At 41.0% G+C, this 27,177-nt stretch overlaps 1 protein-coding gene across 4 annotated transcripts in view; it reads left to right on the forward strand.

Annotated features, from left to right (window-relative positions):
• Positions 1-26,949, forward strand: part of PLD1 (phospholipase D1) — a 203,604-nt gene extending 176,655 nt beyond the window's left edge. For 3 of the 4 annotated variants that reach the window (XM_030863651.2, XM_060298418.1, XM_030863632.2), the window contains 4 exons: positions 1,898-2,032; positions 11,273-11,426; positions 19,860-19,977; positions 21,591-26,949. In XM_030863651.2, coding sequence (XP_030719511.1) covers positions 1,898-2,032; positions 11,273-11,426; positions 19,860-19,977; positions 21,591-21,815 — 632 coding nt within the window. In that variant the 3' untranslated portion in view covers positions 21,816-26,949. Of the gene's footprint in view, positions 1-1,897; positions 2,033-11,272; positions 11,427-19,859; positions 19,978-21,574 lie in introns of all 4 variants that reach the window. The other variant, XM_030863669.2, reaches the window with a different exon arrangement.
• The last annotated feature ends 228 nt before the right edge of the window (positions 26,950-27,177 follow it).

The raw sequence follows: 27,177 nt of genomic DNA on the forward strand, positions 1-27,177 counted from the left end.
CAATTACCCTCCAAGTTTGTACCAATTTGCATTCTTACCACCAATGTAAGAGAGAGCTTGCTTCAACCCAGTCTCACCAATAGAATATGTTATCTTACTTTTTTTTTTGCCCAATCTCATAGGTTAAAAAATGGTTTCTCACTGTGGTTTTAATTTGCATTTCTGTTATTATGAGTGAGAATGTATGTGTTTTCAAATGTATCTTTTCGTGTGTGTGAATTGTCTGTTCATGTCTTTTGCCTATTTTTCTGTCAAGACTTTGATCTTTTTCTCCCTTCAGTTATTGAGTTCTTTATATGTTCAGACTCAGTTCTTTGTCTGTAATGTATACTGCAAATATGTTCTTCCTCTTTGTCATTTGTCTTTGCTTGTTGTGTTTTGTGTCATGCAAATATGTTTTTTTTAATTTAGCCAACATTATTGATCTTTTATTGGCTCTAGATACTTACAAGCCTTCCCTGCGCTCAGGTTACCAGGAATTCACCCTGTTTTCTTCTAACACTTGCATGGTTTCATATGCTTACATTTTCATCTCTGATTTATTTGGAGTTCTTACGATTGCTGGGAGAAATGTATATAATTTTTATCTTTTTCAAATAGCTATGCAATTGTACTAGCACCTTTCATTTAAAAATTCTAGTCCTTTATGTAAAAAGCCCTTTTTCTAGAGATGCAGCCTTTATCATATGCAAAATTTCCATACCTACTTGCGTCTGTTTCTGGACTTCCTATTCCATTCAGTGGTTTGGCTGTCTATTTATGTACCAGTTCTACACTGTTTTAACTATACAGACTTTATAGTATGTGTTAATATAAAATATGGGAAGGTTTATTTGTAAATGGAGGAATCTCTGTATATTACCTATGAACAAACTTCTTTCCAATATACCTAAATTTAATAGATACACTAACATCAGCAGTAAAATAGAAAGCATCAGTAATACATGGAAACTTCAGTAAATGAAACATGAACTACCATTGGTTCTATTAGTATGCTTCAGATTCTTTTAAAAATTTATGTTCTCTTTCTATAAGAATCTAAGATGGTTTGGTTCCACTCCATTTATTCTTAGTATCAGACTTTGCTTATCCAGGGCGATTGCTACGTGGGAGAGGGACCATAAAATCTCATGACTCACACTCATGCCAGAGTAATGAATATGGGTTGGTTTGATATGGAATGCATTTCTTCTTATCACATAAATGACCCTCACATGATGAGAGGACAGCATTTTAAAGTACAAACCTAGTACTGCTTGCTCTGAATAAAATTCTCCGAAGTCAAATGTACTTAGAATTCTTTCCTAATCCTAATGTACTTAGGATTCTTTCTTTTCCTTTAGTGATTTAGAAGGAGTGTTATTTAATTGCCAACACTCTTACTTACCCAAAGTCTGCAAAATTTATCTGCTGCTTTGCGCTGGATATGCTGCAAAGTATGTGTACATCGGGTAGTTTGGGCTCACATCCTGCATCTGATTTAAACAGCGGCAGGTGTCAACCAAGACAGATGCAAATGTCACACTGAAATCCTGGGTTATCTACTGCAGCTATACTTTATCACTCTTCAGTAGTTGCTCACCAAATCATTAAAATAAAATGTTCATATTTGAATTTATCTTTGGATTACCTCGGCATAAGAAATTCTTAGAAATCACTTCAGTATGATATTTTAAAATTGTATCTCCATTCATATTAACAATATAAAACTCTTCAGAAAGCAAAAATAGATCCTAGATGCATTCTGAAATTATACACACACACATACACACATATATTTTACAATCCATTCTTAACCTGTTTATGTGGTATATTTGTTTTGAAAGACAGTAAAATTTAAGGTGCCATTATTGAGCTTGGTCATATTAATTTTAGTGATTTCTTATTTAATTTACAGTCGGCAATCAGTGGATAAATTACATATCCTTCTGTGGTCTTAGAACACACGCAGAGCTTGAAGGAAACCTAGTCACTGAGCTTGTCTATGTCCACAGCAAGTTGCTAATTGCTGATGACAACACTGTTATTATTGGTAAGTACTTGGTCTCTAATTGTATTCCTTGTTAGTTGACTTACCTCATGCAACAATCTTTCTTTTTATTCCTCTAAAGCTTCCTTTGCAGTTGAAAGGGACAGTCACACAGTTATCTAAAACATTTCCGAAGCAATCTTTTTTGCTTATGTCCTGTCTAATCCCTGCTTTTATCTATGAAGTAACAGAGGCACAGAACAATCAAATGGCCATCGTGTAAATTACAGTGTCCAGAGACAGCAATTTAACCCAGCAGTGCAATAATCAGCCTGCTCTCATTAATTCTTTATTATTTCCTTATTTTTATTTTGAAGCCAAGTACCTAGATTTCTGGGCTTGGAAGGAGGAGATGTGGGGAGGGAAATGTGTCACAAATGAGTACCTCATGGTAATTTGTACGTGCACGCATCACACCCACCTAAGCATTACCACAGATCTGAAGTTTTGCGAGAGTTAGGATCGGAAGGATATTAAAATATTGCTGCCTCTGTGCTTACCATTTTTTCCCCGGAGTCAATGTTTTGGACGTTATTAATCAGAGTGCAGAGCAGACCAGCTTTGTTGGGGGCGGGAGTGAGGTGGACTTTGTGTAGTAATGATATGATGTAGTCCTAGACTAAGGTCTGCAGTCTGTTCCTGCAGTCCTCGCCCCACTGACAGATTCAGGAGAGTTACTGGTTGTACATTCTACCCAGATTAGATCTTGACCAGAGGGGTGGGTTTGCAGCTTCATTCTTGTATACACCTGAAAAGCTTCATTTTCCCATCATTGAATTGGTTTGCCTTCTAATATCATGTTACACAAACACTGAAAGGCCAGGAGGAGAAATAGAGTATAAATAACCAGCCAGATAAATGAATTGACAAGGGTGGGGGGATGTTACTTAGAGATATGCTGTGTCCCACTATTGGGAATTCCACTCATCCATTTTAAATAAAATATAGTTTCTCAGCTATAATAAGATACTTAACTATTCTTTAAGAAATTAAGTGTCATGGGGTGTTTCGAAAAATTTTGGCAGTAAATATGCCTTTTCCAGGTCTATCCTCCACTGAGAAAAGAAAAAAAAAATTCATACCTAGGAGTAATGAGACTGTCTTGTCTGGAAGATGATTTGAAAAGAAAAAGTAGTTCAGAAGCCAGAAAATATATAGACCACAGTGTGGTGATGCATATATATATATATATATATATGTGTGTGTGTGTGTGTGTGTACACACACAGACATTCTTTTTTTTTTTTTTTTTTTTTTTTTTTTTGCGGTACGCGGGCCTCTCACTGTTGTGGCCTCTCCCGTTGCGGAGCACAGGCTCCGGACGCGCAGGCTCAGCGGCCATGGCTCACGGGCCCAGCCGCTCCCCGGCATGTGGGATCTTCCCGGACCGGGGCACGAACTCGTGTGCCCTGCATCGGCAGGCGGACTTTCAACCACCGCGCCGCCAGGGAAGCCCCAGACATTCTTTTAATACTTATCGGGCATTTAAGAAAAATATCTTGTGTCTTCAAGTTCTTGCTCAATAGGGATCAAAGCTCTTTAAGGATTTATTTCCTCCCTTACTTCCCCCAATATACAAGTTTTCTCTTATTTCCCACAAGCTATTCTGGTCTTGCTTTTCAGAAGCCAATCTCAGAATATTTTTATATTGAATTTGGCAATGACAGTAAGGAAAGGAAAAATATTGATTTTGCTGAAATGAAAAAACAAACAAAGCCAGATAAAATTCAGTTGATCTCTTCAGCAAGATTTCAGAACTCTTGAAGTAAAAATTGACAGATGTAAATATTTTCCTTTTAAAGGTCATTTTGACCTTCAGCCTGCTTTACTTTACATCAAGTATAAATGCAAAGCAGTTTTCAGTATCTGAGCTAACAGTTAAACAGATTTGTGGAGTTTTTTAGTTGACTTATTTTCTTGAAAGGTCTCTGACCCCTCAAAGGCTACAGTTTATTTAGGCTAGCAATAACTGATCCATTTTGCACGTCATTCTTACCGACTTTCTTGAAACTGAAGATGTGGCCTTGGGAGTATGACGAGGTCTCACTTGTTAGTCTTCAGAGGCTGCATTTCTTTTTCTCCTTCCCCAAGGGCAGAACACATTTCCCCCGTGGAAAATCCACAGGTACTTTTGTTCTTTTTATCTCAGTGGAAACTCTAGGAGCAGCAGGCTTGTTATTGCTGCTCTCAGATATCTGGCCTGTTTTCATAACACAGACAGAGAACAATGTTTAAAATTCTCAAAGAGGAACTTGAGAAGTTAGGTTGACAGTATTTTACAGGTGTTAAGCAAGTAGTTGAGAGCTTAAAAGGAATTAAAGTAACCTGTGATTAAATTTTCTAACATGGCAGACTTATGCCAGAATTATTGAATAGTTGACGTAAGAAAAATGACTAATGGTTTATCCTCATTTTTTTTCCTCACAAGGAAACACTTGGTTTCTCACATTGGGATCTCTTTTGTGTGTACCTTTAATTATCTCTTACCCCCGGTGGCCCTGTTGGTCCCAAAATCTGTGACCAAGTCCAATTTTCTAATTCATCTTACTGGCACTTAACAGAACTAACATTTATTTGCTTTCCTAAACAAAACAAGGCTATCCTTAAATAGAATTTAAGTCTATCCTGTTGACTAAGTGAAATGATTTTTTTTAGTATTCACTAATCCATTGCACAACACAATAGGGAGATACAAAACATGATCACACAGTGCCACTGCCCTACACAGCTCATGGGCTACAGGGGAGGCAGGTATTCTTTCCACGAAACACCAGAAACATCGGGATGGATATTGATGAACTGGTGCGAGAAGGTCCAGAGACTGTCAGCGAAGGTGGGTATGTGGGAAACTATGGAGAGAGAATGGATATCAGTGCTTAAGGGGCAGGCTCGAGAGCAGCTGTTGAGAGTCTGTAGTTGAAAGGCCACCCCAGTAAAGAGCGAGTCCCGTGGGTCTCAACCCTGGCTGCCTTAGGTTTGCCTGGTGGCTTTTTTTTGGTGGACTATCCTTTTTTAATTAAGCTATTATATATAGTAAATTGCATAAGTGTACAGCCTAATGAATATTCACATATGTTTACATTCATGTAACCACCACCCAGAACAAGATACAGAATATTTCCATCACTCTGACAGGTGTCTTCCTGTCTCCACTCAGTCAATCAGCCCCTAAAATGTTTTCACTGTCACCACAGAACAATTTTGAACACAGATGAGTTTCAGTTCAGATAAATGAAACTATCATTTAGGGGGAAGATTATTCATGTCTGCAATTTACTTTCAAATAGATTCCCCCCCCCCCGAAGAGGGATTAATTGATAGATGAAGGGATGGAGTGGTATTAGGGGAAAATATTAATGCCTGGTTCCTACTTCCAGAAATTCTGACTCATTGGTCTGGTTTGAGACCCAGGCATCAAGGTTCTTTTGCTTTTTGTTTTTGTTTTGGCACCAATATCTTTTGAAAGCTTCCTAGGTGATGCCGCTGTGTAGTCAAGCTGAGAACTCCCAAACTGGAGGCACAGGGAACACAAGCGGGTAGAAAGTACTGAGTAGGCCACTGACGCTCAATTGAAGAATCAGTTTTCCTTTAAAACAAGTCAGCTAGAACAGGGTAGAGTTTGTGTGTTAGTTGTCTATTACTGCTGTAACAAATGACCACAAACTTACTGGTTTAAATCAGCACAAATGTATTATCTAACCATTCTATAGGTTAGAAGTTCAACATGGGTCTCACTGGGCTAAAATCAGGGTATCAGCAGGGCTGTGTTCCCTTCTGGAGGCTCTAAAGATGAATCCATTTCCCTGCCTTTTCCAGCTTCTCCGGGCTGCCCACATTCCTTGGTTCATGCCTCCCTTCTTCCATCTTTGAAGGCAGCAATGTTAGATGTCTCTGAAAGTTCTCAAAGTGTTAACCCATTCTTCTGTAACCGCATCTCTCTCTGAATCCCCTTTACTTTTAAAGACTCTTGTGATTATCCTGGGCCCACCTGAATAATCCGGGATAATCTCCTTATGTTTAAGGCTAGCTGATTAGCACCCTTAATTCCACCTCCACCTGCAGCCTTAATTCCCCTTTGCCATGTAATATAACATATTCACAGGCTTTGGGAATTAGGACATAGTCATCTTTGGGAGCCGTTTTTCTGCCTACCACAGAAGAATTCACAATTTCTGAAACAGGACATTTTAAAAAAGCAAAACCACAAAGGAAATGACAGATAAATCCAACTGCATTAAAATTCAGAACTTTATTCATTAAAAGATGCCATAAATAGAACAAAAAGATAAACCACAAACTGAAAAAGGTATTTGCAATACAGTTAATATTCAAAACTTATAAAGAACTCCTTAAATCAATAAGGAAAGACAGTATCTGAAGAAAGATGGGCAAAGGAACTGTATAGGAACGTCCCCAAAGAGGACATACCTGAAGCCCATAAGTATATGAAACATGTTCATCCTCATTAATATAATAATGAGACAAAGAACAGGTTTTCAAAATACCAATTGGCAAAAATTAAAAATTGGACAATCCATGGGCTTCCCTGGTGGCACAGTGGTTGAGAGTCCACCTGCCGATGCAGGGGACAGGGGTTCGTGCCCCGGTCCGGGAGGATCCCACATGCTGCGGAGCGGCTGGGCCCGTGAGCCATGGCCGCTGAGCCTGCGCGTCCGGAGCCTGTGCTCCGCAACGGGAGAGGCCACAGCAGTGAGAGGCCCACGTACCGCAAAAAAAAAAAAAAAAAAAAATTGGACAATCCAAGTATTGACGACACTGAGGAACACCAGAGACTCCACTCTTGCATACAGAGCCCAGGTAAACTCCCACATGTGTATACCAGGAAACATACACAACTATGCAGAACATAATTGTGTATTATAGCAAAACTCTGGAAACGACCCAAACATCCATCAACAGTAGAATGAAAAAATAAGTTTGAGTGGGACACAGTTTTTCAAGGCAGGATCCCACTGTGTTCCCCTTTGCCTGACAAAGCAGGAAAGCTATCCTTTTCTACTTCGCCCAAAACTCTGTCTCTTCGATTCAGTTTGGCACAGGTGTACAGAGAGGCTGAGCTTTTGGCATCGGGACTCCTGCAGGTAAAGACAGTCCAGTCTTGAGGGCCATAGCTAGTGAGGGGCAGGGGTCGTTAAAGAAATACTGACTCCCATCTTGTTCTGTGCTTTACCCAACCTGAAAAGAAAAAAATCATCCCTCTGATAAATGCTTATTGAGGGCCTACTCTGGTCTGGGATGCAGGAGGTGGGGGGCTGGGGGGTCAGGCAGGTCAACGAATGATCCATTCTTATGACAAAAAGATGCAGTCGGGGGCGGGGCTGGAGGAACTGTGGCACATGAGAGGCAAGCCCCGTCTAAAGGCATCCACTAATAAAAAACGTGTTAAACATGTCCCCTCTGTGTTTTAAACCCCAAGAGTGAATGACTTCTCCCTTTGGGGAGTTTACCATCTAGTGGGGAAAATCGGGTAAGCTACAGACAAATGAGGCGCTATGAGAATATACTGTTTCTCTCTCTCTCTATGTGCATATGTATATATACATAGAGAGAGAGAGAGAAGGAGAGGGAGGGGGGAGGGAGAAATGGGGTGGAGGGAGGGAGAGGGAGACAGGGAGAGAGGAGAGGTGGGAAGTGATGTCTAAACTGAGACCTGAAAGGTGAGTAAGGCTGAAATAGGCACTGGGTGGTGAAGGTAACTGAGATTCCAAGATTGCAAGCAGCCCATGTAAAAAGGGGATTTTTAGCCTCTGCCAGACTGCTTATCTTGCATTCCACACCTCATAGGGTACTTTGTTCTTGTCCTCTTTTCTTTATCATTGTGTTAGGTTAGGTGATAAACAGGGGGGGGGGGTGATGCTTCCACCTGGGTTCCCACCTGTGCTATTTAGGCTGCCCAGGAGTGAGGAAAAAATAAAAATAAAATAAAATGTTTGGGGGTGTTCATTCAAGGAAAATAATGCATTACAATTATGCATAGGTAAATCCCAAAGACATGATTTTGAATGAAAGAAGCAAATCTCCAAAGTTTATCTTCTATATGATTCCACTTATACAAATTAAAAATAAGCCAAAAGTAAACTTTTTTTGTTTAGGAAAACATCATCAGAGCATGATGAACACAAAATTCTATACAGATTCTCTCTTAGGAAGGGAAGGTCTTTAATGGGAAGACAGCGGAGGGCTTCTGGGATGTGGTAATGTTCTGTTTTTCAGCTTGGGTGATAAGTTCAGTGATTTTCTAAAATTATTACCTAAGTTGGACTTACGTTTTCATATACTGTTTTCTATTTTGCTATATTACATACTGTTTAAAAAGTTCCTAAGAGCAAACTTAGGTCATTTTCCAAAAATTATCAAGGCAATGTCCTAATAAACCAAGGGATTGCAGTTACCATAAAGCATAGTACATGAAAACAGAGCATATTTCTTGTAAACAATTAAAACTCTAAGGACTCATAGAGAGTAAAAGGTCAAAGTTCCCCTTATTGTCTCCCTGTCTTTGCCAGAAGGTACTCACCACTCTTACCCTTCAGTGTGCATCTTTCTAGAGGTCACTTGCCCTCTCTTCTTCCTAGTATGTTCTATAGAAATGGGTTAATACTATACCTGCTGTTCTGAATTTGATTTTCAGAATATGGGAATGTTTAACAACAAGAAGGGAGGGTAACATTTACATCCATCAATATCTCATTTTTGGTATCTCATTTATTAAATTCACCTGAAATTTTCTCTTCCCTTTCTTCACATTCCTATTAAGTAGTAGCCAACTCACTTATCCAGTGTGGTTGAGAGTCAGCGCTCTGGGAAACTCCAGATGGGCCCTGGAAGTACGAGAACCACACCCTCTAAGAATTCCAGCTCAGAAGGCCAGGAATGCATTCCTCCCCTGGTGATGGGAAGGAGTCTGAGAGGACTGGTGTGAAAGTGTGTGTGTGTGTGTGTGTGTGTGTGTGTGTGTGTGTGTGTGTGTGTGTGTGTGTGTGTGTGTGTGTGTGTGTGTGTGTGTGTGTGTGTGTGTGTGTGTGTGTGTGTGTGTGTGTGTGTGGCTTTCCAGGGGGCTCACATCCCCAGTCTCCCTGACGGTGAAGAGCAGCTATGTCCTCCCAATTTGGCAGCCCCAGCCCGAGAGTGGCCTCTGCTGGGGCCCCGTGGTAGTGATGTCCCAAAGCAGCACTATGGAGTCCTTATTTCTTGCCTCTGACAGTTGATTCACCCAGAGAGGAGGCTTCTTTGATACAAACGCTACATGCCAGCAAGTCTTCCCTTCCTATGGTAATGTTCTCTAGTGCAGATATTCTCGCGGTAACAAGTATCTGATAATAATGCCAGTAATAATTAGCATTTGTGGGACAGTTTATAGATCAGTAAGTGCTTTCACATGGTCTTACTTAATTTTTACAACAACCCTACAAGGTCTGTATTATTATCTCGATTTATAAAAGATCAAATTAAAGCTGAGAAAGATTAAATGACTTTGCCCAAATTAATGCTGGACCCCATGTTAAGCCCAAAGACATGGCTACAAATTTCATAGTGTAATTAAAATGTAAGTGTATGTATAAAGGTTGATTTGTTGCTAACAAAACAAAGTGTTTCAAAGGTGGGGCCCACCTTACAGCGCTCTAATGGTGCTCCCAGCTTTCTGTGAGGTGCTCCATCCTTTCTGTCACCCAGAGTCCCTATGGGACACCGTTCCCATCCACAGTTATCATAGAGTTGTGTATTAACTATGTGACCATATTGTAGCAAATGGCAGTATAGACTCTTCAGCAGGAGCCAGCTTCCTCTCACGTCCAACATCCCACCGTCTGGGCTCTGGGTAGCACTGCTAACACCTTACACCCTGATGGTTCCCATCACAGACAGTAGCCCGAGCTTGTGTTCAACCTAACTCTTCTGCACCCTGTCTGCAGAAGCAGTGGAGTGTGGGACTAGGGCAAGAGGACCAAGAAGAAAAAAGAGTCAGGCCCCTTTTGTAGTTTGTAGGACACCTCAAGGATTCAAAAGTGTGGATCCTGGGGCTTCCCTGGTGGCGCAGTGGTTGAGAGTCTGCCTGCCGATGCAGGGGACACGGGTTCGTACCCCAGTCTGGGAAGATCCCATGCCGCGGAGTGGCTGGGCCCGTGAGCCATGGCCGCTGAGCCTGCGTGTCCGGAGCCTGTGCTCCGCAACGGGAGAGGCCACAACAGTGAGAGGCCCGCGTACCGGAAAAAAAAAAAAACCTGTGGATCCACAATGATTAATGCAAAAATGTTGCAAGGTTTTTGAATACACAGCAGAGGAGCTCAGGAAGTGCAGGTTGAACTAATATTCAAATACTTGCCCTTCACATGTGAAAGTCAGCATTCTCAGCTCCTTTGGATTTAAAAATAGAATGGAGGGAAGTTGATACAGAAGCTGTTGGCATGCCACACAAGTGAGGCAAGAGAATGAAAACCCAAAGCCACTAATGATAATCTGTATTTGGGAGTGGACTATATTGCTTGTGAAGGTCCTTTTGTGTTTTGACATTTATAATTATGTGACCATGAGTTAAAGTCTACAGAGTGTGATTCTTAAGCATGAAACCTTACTGCACTGAGCTGGTAAGTGTTCTTGTTTCTTTGTGTGCTTAATGACTATATCAGTTAGAATCCTTTGAGCCACAAGATAGAAAATTCAGCTAGAAGTATGTGAAACAATAAGGGAAATGTATTACTTCACATAACAGAAAATAAGAAGGTTCTAGGGTTGGCCAGCTCAGTGACTTAAAGACCCAGAGTCTTTCTTCTTTCTGCTCTGCCATGTTCAACTTGTCTGTTTGTCCCTTGGTTACAAAGTGGCTGCAGCAGCTCCCACAATCATGTCCTCATGCAACCCTTCAAGCCAGAGTATCCAAAGACTGGCAGTGACACCATCTTCTTCTTCTGTCTATTTATAAGAAAGAGAAAAACTTTCTCAGAAGCCCCTGGCAGATTTGCCTTATGTTGCATTGACTAGAATCATGACAAGGGCTCATTTCTAAGCCAATCACTGGCAAAAACAGTGAAATGACCATGACTGGCCTTAGACTGATCAAGATTTACCCTTGGGTTAGGGAGCGCCCTGCCTTCCTAGAGCACAGCATCTCTTGATACCTGAACAAAATTAGGGGGTTTTTTAGCAAGGAAGAATTGAGTCTGGAGGGCAAATGAGTGTCTGCCAGAATAAGAAAATTGTTCAGTTTCACTGTTTCTCTTTATAGGCTCTGCCAACATAAACGACCGAAGCATGCTGGGAAAACGGGACAGTGAAATGGCTGTCATTGTGCAGGACACGGAGACGGTCCCTTCAGTAATGGATGGAAAAGAGTACCAAGCTGGCCACTTCGCCCTAGGACTTCGGCTGCAGTGCTTTCGGTGGGTCTCGGAAGCTGGGTCTCCCTCACATAATCCCGCTGCAGTGGGCAATGGAGCCCAGCCCAGCCTCTGGCCCTTAGCACACATGCCATCTCCAGGTTCTTCTTTGTCCAAAACAGCGTGAACCACACCAGTCGTATACAAAATGGCTCTGTATGGGGCATAAAAATTTCCTGTTTGAACAGCTTTTATTATTTTTATGTGTAATGGAGAAAACTAGCATTTTAAATCTATTAATTGATTTAGGACCAGGTCAAACCATCTAGTGTCTATTTAAGTTTTTTATAGTGAGTCCATTTTTAGAAATTGAAATAGTTCCAGCGATGTAAGGGTATGATAAAAATTACTAAAGGAGAAAGCTAGTGACTACTGGTGTTAAATTAAATGTGGAAACTTCATTTCTCAGATTTAAGATGACTCCAGACATGGAAGCTTCCTGATCTTCTGCAAGAAGATTTTAAACAAACCTGTGGTCCAACAGAGAGAGCACTGGGCTAAGTAGCAGGGGGTGTGTATCCCTAAATAAGTGCTTCATTCAGTTAAGTGTTACTGAGAACTTTCCTGGGCGGGGCTCTAACTGGCCCCATGCCAGCCCCTGTAGTCCAGTCTCAGTTGTCAGAGTGATCCTTCGAGAACCTAACGCAGGTCCTATCACTCCGCTATTCAACCAATCCTCAATGCCTTCTTATCTCTCTTTTTCAAATGGCTTCTTATCTATCTCCTGACCCTCTCCCCCCAGCCCACTGAAGACACACTAAGCTCCCCACTGTCTGTGGAACACACCCTGACCACTCTCCCACCTGTAGGCTTTTGCAGGAAGTCCACAATTATAAGATTCTAGAACTATATTGGCCAGGATGGGATTTCAGTGTGGCCGCTATGGTGAGATAGAGCCAAGTGTCCCCGATTAAGGGTGGTATTTTAAGCTATTTGATGAAAGGCACTGCACAGATACTGTTGTGGTGCTGTTGTTTTAACCCTTCCAGTGTTAATGGTCGCTTCTGAAAACTGGCTCACTTGCAAATGGGCACAAAACCAGCACTTCCCTCCTGCAAATGCTGGCGGCCCTTACCTCCTACCTCACTCCAGACTCTGGCTTTTGAGGACCAAGCTTCAGTTCCAGAGACGTTCCTTAGGCTCCCTCTGCCCCAGGAGCTCAGCAAATCCATCCCTCAAAATTTGACTGTCAGACCTTCTCACAGTTTTTATTGCTGTATTTGTCGCCTTTGTTACTAATTGTTTTGTCAGTAAGGTTTTTGTTTTTGTTTTTTTTTAGACCATTGATATTTTAATTGACTTCTAATGTTAATTTGTTTTGTTTAGCAGGGGAGAGTTTAAGATTAGCAACCCACTGTTAATCAACCCATTGATTGCCTACTGCAGCTCATATAAGGAAACAAATATTTCCTCCTGTAAGCTAGAAATAAATGTCACACCTTTTCAGTTCCATGAGAACTTAAGTATTCTCTTTAAAGGCGTAGCCTCCTTTATAACTTTCTAAATGTATAATAATTATAGAGGGAGAGGGTTCTGATTACAACATATTTTTCATTGTAGAAAATTTGGCAAACAGAAAAGCAATAAGGAAATTAAATTGATCTGTAATCCCATCACCCAGTGCTAGCAATTTTAACATTTGATGTATATCATTCCACTTTTTATCTATATATAAATATTCACTACTGTATTTCTTTTTTTAAACATAATTAGGATCTTGCAGTTCTACAAAGTCCTTTATTACTTAAATAATGTTACACACACTTTTCCATGTCATTGCGTTCTTCTATAACATTTAATGGCTGCATTGTATTACATTGTTTGAGCCCGCCATAATTCCTTTAACCAAAACCTCATTGATGGGCAGATTTTTCGCTGATATAAAAAAGTGGGTATGGTTGTAGATAGTATCTTGCTTACCTTCTTAGTTGTTTCCTTAACTAAATCCTAACTATAAGATTTCTAACCAAAGGAAGTGTGCAATTTCCTTTGCCCTCTGAGTTCTATTATTATCTTTGCCGATTTGTTGGGTTTCAAATGGAATTTCATTATCTTAATTTGAAATTTGAGGGTTTAAAAATGTATCCATTAGCCATTTGTAATTGTTCTTTTGCAAACTGTCTAGACTATTCACGTCCTTTGCCCATTTTGTTGCAATGTTTCACTTTCTTTTAATGATTTATCAGTAATTTAAGTACATAAGAGCCTAATTTCTTTCTCCCATTTGTTGCAAAGCTGATTTGCCAATTGCCTTTTAATCATATTTAGAGTATTTGGGGGAACCATCAATTCGTTTTTTTTTTTTTTTTGCGGTACGCAGGCCTCTCACTGTCGTGGCCTCTCCCGTTGTGGAGTACAGGCTCTGGACGCTCAGGCTCAGCGGCCATGGCTCACGGGCCCAGCCGCTCCGCGGCATGTGGGATCTTCCCGGACCGGGGCACAAACCCGTGTCCCCTGCATCGGCAGGCGGACTCTCAACCACTGCGCCACCAGGGAAGCCCGAACGATCAGTTCTTATTAATCAAATCTATCAGTTTTTTTCTTTTCCCCCCTTTTAAAAAATATGCTTAGAATAGCTTCCCCAAGATAAAATATTTACTTATATTTTCTTCTAGTGCTCATTTGATATTACTTTTACATTTAACATCTGCAATTTATTTTAATTTTTAATAAATTTATCTATTTATTTATTTAGGCTGTGCTGGGTCTTCGTTGCTGCGTGCAGGCTATCTCTAGTTGGGCGAGCGGGGCCACTCTTCGTTGCAGTGCGTGGGCTTCTCATTGCGGTGGCTTCTCTTGTTGCAGAGCATGGGCTCTAGGCATGTGGGCTTCAGTAGTTGTGGCACGTGGGCTTCAGTAGTTGTGGCTTGCGGGCTCTAGAGCACAGACTCAGTAGTTGTGGCTCACGGGCTCCATGGTATGTGGGATCTTCTCGGACCAGGGCTCGAACCCATGTGCCCTACATTGGCAGGCGGATTCTTAACCACTGCGCCACTAGGGAAGCCAACACCTGCAATTTATTTTAATGTAAGAAATGAGGTAGGGACTCTAACTCTTTTTCCCAGGCAAACCAACTGATCCAGAACTGCATGACTGCAGTACTCATTGCCTCTCTAACCTGCAGTGCCTCTTGATGGTGCACCGAATTGCCACATATCCTGACCTGTCTGTACTCTCTGCTACTTCCTATTGAAAGTCTGTTGCCTTGCATGCCATTATGATACCAGTTTAATTATTGTAGGTGTGCACTTTAATACTACTTCCTACCATACCACTTCCCCAAATTAGTATTCTTTTCCGGAATAATCTTGGCTACTCTTATTCATTCTTCCACACGAACTTTAAAATTGTTTTTTCAAGTTCTCTCACTAGTTTTTTGATCAGGACTACAGTATATTTATAGATTAATATAAAAAAGAGTTGATGTCTTTATAATATTGAGCCATCCTATTGAGGAACAAGGTATGGACTTCAATTGATTCACATTTTTTTGTTCTTCAGTAAAGCTCTAGGGTTTTCATTATTGGAAGCAGAAGTTGTTCTTCAGTGATCATTGAAGTTTTTTGTTGCTGTTCTTTTGGTTTTATGCTGATCCTATGCATTTCATGCTAAGTTTATTCCTAGATGCTTTATTTTTCCTGGCAGCTTTCAAACTGTCTTGAAGAGGCAGTTCTTGAACAAGCATTTTCACTTTGCCACAATGGCAGACACAGATAATAAATTAAAAAGCACCATGAAAACCTTGTGTTGATTTTAGCTCTTTTTATTAGGAAATATTCTCAAAGATAAATGTGACCTAGAGCAGAGCCACTTTCTCCCTTAAAAAAATGCAACTTCAATCCATTTTCCGTCTGGGGTATTTTTGAATAGAAATAGAGAGGCACATTTCGATGTGAAATCAATTCTAAATAGAATCAAACATCAGGGTACTGCACTAAATGTCACAACTGCATGCCAAACAGTTCATTAAGTCCTAGAAAATTATCCAAATTTTACAGATGTAACCATCACTCAACAGAAACCATTATCCACACAAGTAGAGCTCAGAATCATTTACAGTGATAGACATGAGGAATGGAAAGAACAGAAACAATTTTCTGCAGTTTTCCTACTGTCCCACTGATGCATAAACAATTAAACATTAAATAATTGACATTATTCATGTCCACATAAAATCAAATTTGTTTTCTCTGAAACCTTACTCCTCTAAAGAACATCCAGAGTACTTCATATTATTTTTACTGTATAAATTTTTATAATTAAAAAGCTGACAGGGGGGCTTCCCTGGTGGCGCAGTGGTTGAGAGTCCGCCTGCCGATGCAGGGGACACGGGTTCGTGCCCCGGTCCGGGAAGATCCCACATGCCGCGGAGCGGCTGGGCCCGTGAGCCATGGCCGTTGAGCCTGCGCGTCCAGAGCCTGTGCTCCGCAACGGGAGAGGCCACAACAGTGAGAGGTCCGCATACCGCAAAAAAAAAAAAAAAAAAAAAAAAAACCTGACAGGGAAAATAATTTATTACTGAACATTGTCTGTTATAGACTTATTTAAATACTTTTTTCTCTACACAGGCTCTTAACTGATAACTTGATAGACACATTGCCTCACCTCCTGTTCTCATTTAAAAGCAAAGTCATAGAAATATTCTTTCGGCTCTGTTTTCAGTTGGTTAGACGCCACCCAAATCAAAGGCATTACTATAATTGACTTATTGTTATAACCTGCACTGTCCTTCAAATTTGGCATGGTTAAATTTTGCTTTGGTTCTTAAGGAGCGGCAGCATCTAGGTGCAAACATCATCCTTTAGAACCTTTTTGAAAGTTATTCCCATATAGTCTGAGGGAGACATTATTTGAAGTGGAAATAGAATTTTGAGGTTATAAAACTCTAGGAATCCTAGTGAGCCCAGATGCCAGATCCATTTATTTTAGAAAATTTTTACATAGTAGAAAAAGTGAAGACTAAAACTAAAATGTGAAGCCCTTTTATCCCTATAAGCCTGGCTGAGCCTTTTCAGGAGTTGATAATATTGGAGTTGACTGGGGAGAGCACACATGGTTAATACCATGTGTGTTGGAACAGCCTTTCTTGAAGTAGATTTTGCAAATTGTTTTTTTTTTTTTTTTGCGGTATGCGGGCCTCTCACTGCTGTGGCCTCTCCCGTTGCACAGCACAGGCTTCGGACGCGCAGGCTCAGCGGCCATGGCTCACGGGCCCAGCCACTCCGCGGCATGTGGGATCTTCCCGGACCGGGGCACAAACCCGTGTCCCCTGCATCGGCAGGCGGACTCTCAACCACTGCGCCACCAGGGAAGCCCTTTGCAAATTGTTTGATCCAGGATTTTAATTCTTAAATTTCTCCTAGTGAAATAATCATAGAAATTCACAAAGTGTTATATATGATGAATAAATTATGTTCATTATAGCATTGTTTATAATAACGGAAAACTGGAAACAACCCAAAAGGTCATAATAAAATAGCTGGTTAAATAAAATTTCACATAATGGGAAATTCTGCAACCATTAAAAACGATGATGTAAATCTACACATTTAAATACAAAGAGGGTAACAATATGATGACCTCCACCCTGTTAAATCCAATGGTCCATTCTCATCTGAATTTGACTCCGTGTGGCTCCAGGATACCCATCCTCTGGCTTCTCTGCAGCCTCACTGGCTGCTCCTTCTCTCCCCTACTGTTGAGGTGCACTGGTCCTCTTCTCTCTCTATACTCACTACTTTGGTAAAGTCAGTTGAAGTCACATGGCTTTATGAGTATACATATGTGGACAGTTCTCAAGTGTGTATCTCCAGCCAGACCTTCTCTCTCAAACTCCAGATTCTTTTATCCAGCTGCCTACTTAGCATCACCACTTGTATATTTAATAGATGTCCCAACAGGTTCAAAACTGAATTCCTGGTCTTCTCCCACTAACTGGCTCTACCCACAGAATTCCCCATCTCAGCTAATGGCAACTACAGTCTTCTGTTTGCTCAAGGCAAAGCCCTTTTAGTCATCCTGATGCCTCACTTTTTCTCACACCCTGTGTCCACTGGATCAGTGAAATCTGATCTCTCCACCTTCCTCTCCACCACCCGAGCCACCATCATCTCCCACCGAGATCACTGCAGTAACTCCTAACTGACCTCTCTGTTTCAATCCTTGCCCTGCACGGTCTATTCTCAATCCAGCAGCCGTTTGTTAATATTTAAGTCAGATCCTGTCACTCCTTGCTCCAGTGTCAGCAGTATGTCCCAATTTCATGCAATGTAAAAGCCAAAGTCCTTCTGAGACCCATTTCCCCACTTTTCTTTCTTTCTTTCTTTAAATAAATTCAGTTATTTAGTTATTTTTGGCTGCGTTGGGTCTTGGCTGCTGCGCGTGGGCTTTCTCTAGTTGCAAAGAGCGGGGGCTACTCTCCGTTGCGGTGCGTGGGCTTCTCATTGCAGTGGCTTCTCTTGTTGCGGAGCGCGGGCTCTAGGCATGCGGGCTTCAGTAGTTGCGGCACGTGGGCTCAGTAGTTGTGGCTCACGGGCTCTAGAGAGCAGCCTCAGTACTTGTGGCTCACGGGCTTAGTTCCGCAGCATGTAGGATCTTTGCAGACCAGGGATAGACCCCGTGTCCCCTGCATTGGCAGGCGGATTCTTAACCACTGCGCCACCAGGGAAGTCTCCCACTTTTATTTCCAATGTAGCACAAGCCTTTTTGGTATTCCTTGAACCTACCAGGCATGTGAGCAAAGAGCTTTGGACTCAGTTTCAATTCTAGCTCTATTAATAGAATGCCTCCAACCTTTTGTTTCCCGTTTGCAAAATGGGAATCCTGTACCATCTACCTCCCCGGATTAAGATGGAAGTGCTTTTTAACATTCAGGCTTTATGTAGGTACCAGCGCTTTTATAATTTTCACATATGACCTCTAAAACTTGTCTTGCTTTGCTTGAGAATTTCTTCTTATTTCTAGTCCTCTGTTTATATTTGATCAATTCAAACAATCTACTGTATGGCTTCTTTTATGCCAGGTACTCTGGGGATATGAGAATAGCCAGGTCATGTTCTCTTAAAGAATTTACATGCTAGAAGTGGGAGATGGGCCTATTAAAAGCAAAAAGTGCATGAAGTATTGCAGGTGCTCTGATAAAAACGAAGCACAGATGAAGCACAGTGAGGGCGACAAAGGAATAAAGTTCAGATCTCTCAGGACTGACGGGGAGAAATGGGAGAAGGGAGAAAGGGAGCCATAAAAACTTTTATAGAGGTGACCTTGTACTGAATCCTGAAAGATGGTAGGTAAGGTTAGGCAAACAGGTAGGGGAGGGAAAAGCCTCCCCGACTACTCCCATCTCACACTCTTAAAGCACACCTGGTATTTACCACATTTTAATTAATTCCTTTTGAGGGTGATTCTTTATTCATTGTTGATCTCACCCACCAAGTATAACTGCACCCAGAGAGGCTCCGTGTCTTTCATATTCATTTCTGTACCCTAGAGTTCAGCACAGTTCTTGGCCCAAGGGAGGGAAGAAGGAAGGAAGGAAGGGAGGGAGGAAGGAAGGGAGGAAGGGAGGAAGGGAGGAAGGCGTGGGGAGGGAGGAAGGAAAGTCAAGTCTTGGTTAAGAGGACAGGTTTGGGAGTCAGGTGGTCCTGGTTGGAGTCCCAGATATACAGTTTGCTAGCTGTATGACCTTGAAAGAGTTACTTGACCTCTCTGTGCCTTAGTTCCCTTTTCTTTTTTTTTTAACCTGTTGATCTATTTATTTATTTGGTTGCACTGGGTCTTGTTGCAGCAGGTGGGCTCCTTAGTTGCGGCTCGTGGGCTCCTTAGTTGTGGCATGTGGACTCTTAGTTGCAGCATGCATATGGGATCTAGTTCCCAGACCAGGGATCGAACCCGGGCCCCCTGCATTGGAAGCTCAGAGTCTTAACCACTGTGCCACCAGGGATGTCCCCTTTGTTCCCTTTTCAGTTAAAGGAAAATAATAATGCTTGCTTCTTTTGTTTTTACTATTCTTTTACTTTTTTTTTTTTTTTTTAATAGCTGCTTCTTCATAAGACTGTTGAGGATTTACTGAGATCGTTTTTGGAAAGGCTCAGCACGATGAAAGGCACATGCTTTGAATACTTATCCTGTCTTCCAAGGTTCTCGCCCTCTTAGGCCAAATTACAAGAACTCTCTTAGAGCAAAATGAAGGTGTTTCTCTGTCTCAAACATCATAACAACTTAGGCTTTTCTGTTTTGTTTTGTTTTGTTTTGCAACTGGGCTTTTTTATATATAGACACACAGACACACACTTAGTCTTAATGGCTTCCTTTGATTTCCTTAAAAAAAAGAGGACTTCTGTGGTTGAGTGTCTGAACTGCTGTACCATTAGAAACAGTGCCTGCAGCAAACTGCTTTGTTTCATTTACTCATTTTGGAGGACATTTGTATTTCAGGGTTGTCCTCGGCTATCTTTCTGGCCCTAGTGAAGACATTCAGGATCCAGTGAGTGACAAATTCTTCAAGGAGGTGTGGGTTTCAACGGCAGCTCGAAATGCTACAATTTATGATAAGGTGAGGTTCACATATCCTGCTCCTTTTTTAATTGAATCACGTCACAAAAGCACGTAATTATTTCTGCATATTATTGGCACAGAGTATTCTTAATGAGTGTAAAAAACCAATACACCTCCAAGGTGTAATAAAATACTTCTTGGTAGACATTAAAAAAACAGAGTCAAAAAGAGCCATGGATTATTGTTTAGAAGAGACTTTAGTGGCATTCTGGTCTCAGATTCCAGAATCCCATCATAAGCATCCTTAGCAGGTGGTTACCCAGCCTTTATACATGTCTAGTGACAAAGAGAAAAGAGGCAGATGGGATCAAAAAATGAGTCAGACTTGGGTTCAGCCCAGCTCACACAGTTGCTGGTGATATAACTATGTGTGTAGTAATTTGATGTTCTGAGCCTTCCTTTCTTTCCTCTCCTATAAATTGGGAGGAACATTCACTAGGTGGTCGTGAGGATAAAGAACAGTCTATTAAATGTATTTAGCACATAGTACATATAGTAAATGGTGTCCATCCTAATGATGAAGCTTATTAATGAGAAACTTCCTCATTTGGACAGCTCTAATTTTGGAAAGGTGTTTTAAAACCAACTTCGTTTGTTAGGGAGGCTAAATGCATCTTCTGGTAAGTTCCGTCCATTGATGATGATAAAGAGTGTACAAGAGTTGAGTCACCTGACACTGAAACAGGTTACATCATGAAGTAGCCAGCATTCCATCATAGAAGATATTCAAGCTGAGTTCCACTGACCATCTATTATAAACTGGGTGAGAGTGCATTCTTCTTCTGACTTCCAGAGTTGCCTCAGCACAGACAATTCATCATTTCTAATGAAACATGACAACTATCTACATAGCCTTATTTCATACTGAGGCCTCAAGGCCATGATCAAATAGGTTGTGTGCATGGAGTCTTTTCAAATGTAATTTTTAAAATGCAGGGCACAGCCTAGCTTGGATCCTGGATTGGGAGGAATAATAGCTATAGAAGACATTTTGGGAATAATCGGGTAAATCTGAAAATGGACCGTATCTTAAATAACATAGAATTGATTTTCTGAGGTGTGAGAATTGTACTGTGGTTATATAGGCACATGTCCTTATTCTTAAGAAATACATGCTGAAATATTGAGGTGTGAAGTGTTATGATGTGTGAAACTTATTTTCAGTTAGCAATATACATGCACAATTGATAACTTTAAGTACAGGTACAGATAAAAACATTTTTCAAAATTAAAAAGTTAGAGAAAATATAATACACAATTTTCCTTTTAGACCAGAACCTCCAGTGAAATTCAGGGGTGATTATTATCCAAAAAGTAAGGTATCACCCATGAAACTCCTTACCACTAGCTTGACTTTATCCTGAGGTCAGTCATTTATGTAGATCAGATATAGGATCTGTGTTGATTTTTTTTTTTTTTTTGATGGAAGCAAATCTAGCACTCTCTTTGTAGCAAATAAAAGAAGCAACCCTTCAATCAGGTCTGCGCTGTAACATAAAACTAATTAATATGTGTTTCATAAAACAAAGGTTTTGTCCGTCGGAATGAGTATTTTCAGTGAAGGGGATATCCTTTCTTTTAAACCTGTCACTCAGTTTCCTATTTAATCAGGTGTTCCGGTGCCTTCCCAATGATGAAGTACACAATTTAATTCAGCTGAGAGACTTTATAAGCAAGCCCATCTTAGCAAAGGAAGATCCCATTAGAGCTGAGGAAGAACTGAAAAAGATCCGTGGGTTCTTGGTACAATTTCCCTTTTATTTCCTGTCTGAAGAAAACCTACTGCCTTCTGTTGGAACTAAAGAAGCCATGGTGCCCACCGAGGTTTGGACTTAAGAGTCATACTTGTTTGCAACTCAAAGACTTCCACCCTGAAGAGTACATGTCACACAGTGACTTTCTGGAGACCTAACAGCCATAGCCAGACCCAGTGCACTCTTGTATCCAACACTTGGACCCTTTGGGTTGGCTGGGAAGGGCTGTAGTCATACTGATATAAGGACAGTGAAAATCAGCAGGGCTTTATAATTCCTCCTGCCTGTCCCTGTGAAAAAAGGACTGTATTCGTAGGTAGCATATACCCAACAGCTTAAACACATACTAAAATTCCATGATGTATACCAAACTGCATTTTCTTTGCTAACAAGAATTTACCTGTCACTGTGATCTACTTTGCCAAAAGTTGTCTGAACCTCCTTATTTTTCTCTGACCCTCACTTATGCAATTGATGTCTGCTGGACCTGCCTTCCTCTCATAGTCCATACAGGCTCTGTTTGAGGTATTGTCTATTGCTAGAAGATGTTGTGATGCTGCTTCAAGGTTATTTAAGGTTACATGGGTTGCTCCTGCCCCTGCCCTTCTGGCCCCGGAGTAGTCGTGTGCACCCAACCAAGGATGTGGTCCTTATTCCTTTCCAGTGACTGAAAGGACAGGACAGACCTTAGTCTACACAGCAGCCCATGTTAGGCACTTCTGACAACATTGACAGCATGTATGTTGACACCACAGATCAACAGGAAGGAATTAAATTCGGTTATTAAGGCAGAGATTTCACTTTGCATCCAAAGGCATTGATAAGATGTGTCCTTTTGATAGGGCCCACCCTATCAGATTTGAAAACGTGTAGGATATTTGATTACACAGCAACCGATAAAACTCAAAGACACAGCATGCAGCCTTCAGCAATCTTCAACGTTTTGGTGGGAATCTGATCCAGATAAGAAAAGAAGATTTCTTATAGGCCTGTAAAATTTCCTGTCATCCTTAGCTGCTGGATTGATTGAAATTTGAGTTTCTACATTTCAAAGTCAAACCAGTGAATACAGCTTGTCTTTCAAGAGAATCAGGGGCTTCATAACTCATGCCAAGTTAATGAGTATGAGCCTTATTTGACATTCAGCTCGCCAGCTATGTTACCTTCTTTAAGAAAAACTGTTTGCAAAATGCATACAACTTCACTTGCGTTATTAAATATACATTAACATTCCACCAGGGTTCCAAAGAGGTTAGGATTATTTTTTAATTCACATTATCCTAGACTGTGAATTGTTCTGGAAACCCATTTCTCCTTTTTGGATGTTAGTGTACATACCCTTTGGTACCCCATAGCTCTAAATTTTTTTTTTTTTTTTTTTTGCGGTACGCGGGCCTCTCACTGTTGTGTCCTCTCCCGTTGCGGAGCACAGGCTCCGGACACGCAGGCTCAGCGGCCATGGCTCACGGGCCCAGCCGCTCCGCAGCCTGTGGGATCTTCCCGGACCGGGGCACGAACCTGTGTCCCCTGCATCGGCAGGCGGACTCTCAACCACTGTGCCACCAGGGAGGCCCCCACCATAGCTCTAATTTTATTAAGCAGAACTATTCTTACAACCTAAAGAACTAATGTGGGTTCCCAACGGGCCTGAGGCCATAAAACATGGTGTAGGTGCAATGATTACACCTCTATGGATTACCTGGACAGACTCTCATCCAAAGGAGTAAGGACCCAATCCCTATTTTCCTAGAACTGATAGTCCAGTGGAAAAGGTTAAACAGGAGCACAAAGTCTGTGAACTAGGTTAGTAGGAGAGAGACAGTGTCATACCCAGGAGGGTTTTACAAATGAGGTGGAACTATGCAACCAACAATGGAAATGAATATGCTTTTATGGTGGCTGAAGATAGTAAAATGACTTCATTCTATAGCAGTTGTAAATAAGACATTTGCTATTTATGAAGTTTAGATTGGCATTTAAAGTGTTGAGTGTATGTGGAATACCTAAGGAATTTTCATGTTTTCTTTTTAAATTTTTAAAAAATGTAGAACAGTCAACAAACTGGCTCTTGAAAGGGCCCTTTCTCTTAAAAAAAAAAGTCACTTAATCCAACCTCTGCCCATTTTATAGCTGAGGAAACTGAGACCCAGGTTAATTGAAGGACTCACTGAAGTTTACCCATTAGGACCAGTGACATCGTTGGTCCATTACTGGCCTCTCCTTTCACTCATCACAGCCCCAAAAGGAGGAGATGCAGTAGATTTCAGACAGGATGTCTCTAAGCTATTTTGAACCCTGTGATATTATGTATTTATGTGCTTGTCTGTCTCCCCCTACTAGAATGTAAGCTCCATGGGGCAGGGACTTTCCTGTGTTTTGTTCTTAGTGTATCCCCCAAGCCTGAAACGGTGCCTGGCTCATAGGAGGTGCTCAGTACGTGTTTGTCGGATGAATAAAGGAGGTGGAGGAGACAGCTAATGAAATGAAAAACTTACGGAGTCTCAGACAAGAAATCTTCCTGCTGTTGCTAAAGAAACTGTTAGCAAGTTTCTTTTCTACTGCATCCTCTTAAAGGCAAGATGCTCATCTGCAAAGAGAGGGGCTGCAAGATTTATTTGGGTGGATTTTATGGAAAATACAGTGCCATAATTGCCTGCTTTGCAGTAGCAGTTTACATAGTGCAGCATTCTGCAAAAATTGCATGGGACACAGGATTGCCGTGGACACAGGATATACCATATGGCCTAATTACCCATCATTCTCTGACACCATTACTACCTAATAGAAGTTCAGATAATTTATCTTTAAAATCGCAATGTCTGATATAAACATTAAAATGCAAGAGATTCAGTCTTGAAAAGCTATTTTGAATCTGTTCAGCATTTTAAATTGACTATAATCTTTTGAAATGCCTGTAAGTGCTATACCTGACACTCTGATAATCTCTGTAATAATTTTTGCTTTCTAGAAGGAAAAATTCTATGATTATAAGAAGTGAAGGGTAGAAAGTGGTCATGGCCTTTTAAAGCTATTCAGATTGGCCAAGCTTAGTGGTTGGAGGATACTAAACACAGCAGGTCGGGTTCAGGCATTTGCTCTGGAGCAAGTGTCCACTCAGGGACTCACCCTTCAGTGGGATGGCCTTCATTCTCAGCTGTAATGCATCACAGAGAGCTGGTCATTAGATAACTGAGTGACATATTGTAAAACAAAACATTGGTTATATTTTAATAGCATGTTTGGAAGAAAATTTTGTCTCTAGGTAGTCAAAACCAGAAGCAGTTAATCTCTTATGTAATAACTTGGGAAATTGTAACATATCGTGAATTAACATTCTTCCAGGTGAAGGCAGTAAGCCAGGAAGTCTTTTTGCAGATATAAGACGACAGGCAGAACAGATTTTATATACATCATGGAGATCCTGCACGTCTTTCTGTCCCTCCCCATTCCTTATTCCTTCAACCTCTTTCCCCAACCAGAGCCCTTCCGTATTATGGAAACCATTTTAGAGGACAAGAAAAAGTTCTGGGAAAAAACAACATTAGGCATCTAAAATAAATCTTCAGTTTAACTCACACTTTTAAGTGATTGAGAAAATATTATCATTTTTTAACAGAGGTGGTGGTTCTTTTTAGCATCTCTGATCTGATGTGGCACTGGAGCATTTTCAGATGCCGGTCACCCTCTGGAGAGGGGCTAAAGAGGGCCCTTCATGTCTTCTCATCCCTCTCAATTCTCCCATGTATGAAAAGTGAGCAAACGCTAAAGGATTTTCGGTGTGCTTAGGAATACAATTTTATTTCCTTAGAAGATCCTCTGAAGTCAATTACTACTGGCAACTTGGAGGTTTAAAATGGGTTTTACCAGGCATAGGCCTTGAGAAATTCTTGAATCTAGAAATTCACTGGAAAAGGAATTCATCGCCCTCTATCCAAAAGTTGCAGGTGAAGAATCGATGGATTCGCATTATGTTTAGGGGGAGGCAGATGCCACAATATGATTCCTAGTGGCATTTAATTCACATGTGATATATTATTGGCTTTGACTGCAGAGTGGAAGGATTCATTAAGGGAAACAAAAATTCTTCGGCTTAATATATTATAGGTTATTTTCTTTTTTCCTTTATACCAGTATTAAATTTTAACTTAAAAAGTAATCAAAGTAAGATAAATGGAAATTTGTCACACTAATCATTTTAAACTTTTAAGTTTTAAAATCAGAGACTAGGATTGCAATCCAACCAAAAGGCAGACTTAATTACTCTTTCCTATTCCCTAGCAGCTCTAGTTGTTTGCTTTATTCTAGATAAATGCACTTAAGTGAATGTTGTACTAGCTCTGCTCAGCACTAGGAAATGTAACATCATGCTCTCCTAATGTATATTCCACTTGGATTCTTCCCATAAAATTGTCTGAGTCAAAGGTACTGATATTCTCCTCAGCCATTCTAAAAATTCATACCAAAGTATTGCAGTTGGAGCACATGTCTCTGATGCAAAAACCAGATACTTGCTGGTGAACATCCATCCATTCAGAATATTCAGATATTCTGGACAGAGCTCAGGCCCTAGCCTCACCCTTATGGCAGGCTTTGGCAAACTAAGGCTGGGCCTCCTGTTTTTGTAAATAAAGTTTTATTTGAATGTAGCCATGTCCATTTGTTTACATGCCTCATGACCGAATGAGCTGCAAATCTGAGAATACTTGCCGTCCTTAAGAAACGTTTACTGATCCTCCCTCTAGAGAGAGCAAAGAATATCCAATTACGGTGCCTCAACCAAACAGGTTTGGGTGAGTTCTAATCTCTTCCATAAGCAAGGTTTTCAACTCTCCCTATCCCAGAGCCCAGCATTCTACAATAGATTTATTCTAACAAGGTCAAGTCCTTTCAAGAATGAAAAATCACGTTTTTTTGTTCTGAAAGAGTTTTTGTCAACTAAAGCAATCTTCTCCCAGCTGAGCACTCATATGGAAGCGTGGTTGATAATGTTTGTAACTAAAGTGTTAAATGAGGACAGATAGACCTAACGATTTGTATTCAGAATGACAATTGTGAACTCAAGAAACTCAGTCTCCCTGGATTTTCCTTCTGGGAAGACTTGGAAATGATACGTGTATCCATTTTCTATGCCTCACAGTCAATGCTTTTGATGCCAAGTCCCTTAACTGCTTTTTTTAATGTAAATATTCATTAATTAAACAATTAAAAGTGTGCAATTGGCCGTGTCCGTCTACTTGAAAAGGAGATTCCTCATTCTGCGCATGGGGTTTTTACAGCCAGCGCACTGTAGGTCTGAGCTCGAGACAGTAACCTGTGCCTTTGGAGCAGATGTCAGAGCCCCAGCATCCCCTGCTGCCCCCAGTCTTCTCACAAACTTCATGCACACATCTCAGCGGCACCCAGAGAGAGAAAGAGACAGAAGTCCCCTTTTGCCCCCTCCTCCA

Source organism: Globicephala melas, chromosome 4 (genome assembly GCF_963455315.2).
Source record: "Globicephala melas chromosome 4, mGloMel1.2, whole genome shotgun sequence".
NCBI classification, from domain to species: domain Eukaryota; kingdom Metazoa; phylum Chordata; class Mammalia; order Artiodactyla; family Delphinidae; genus Globicephala; species Globicephala melas.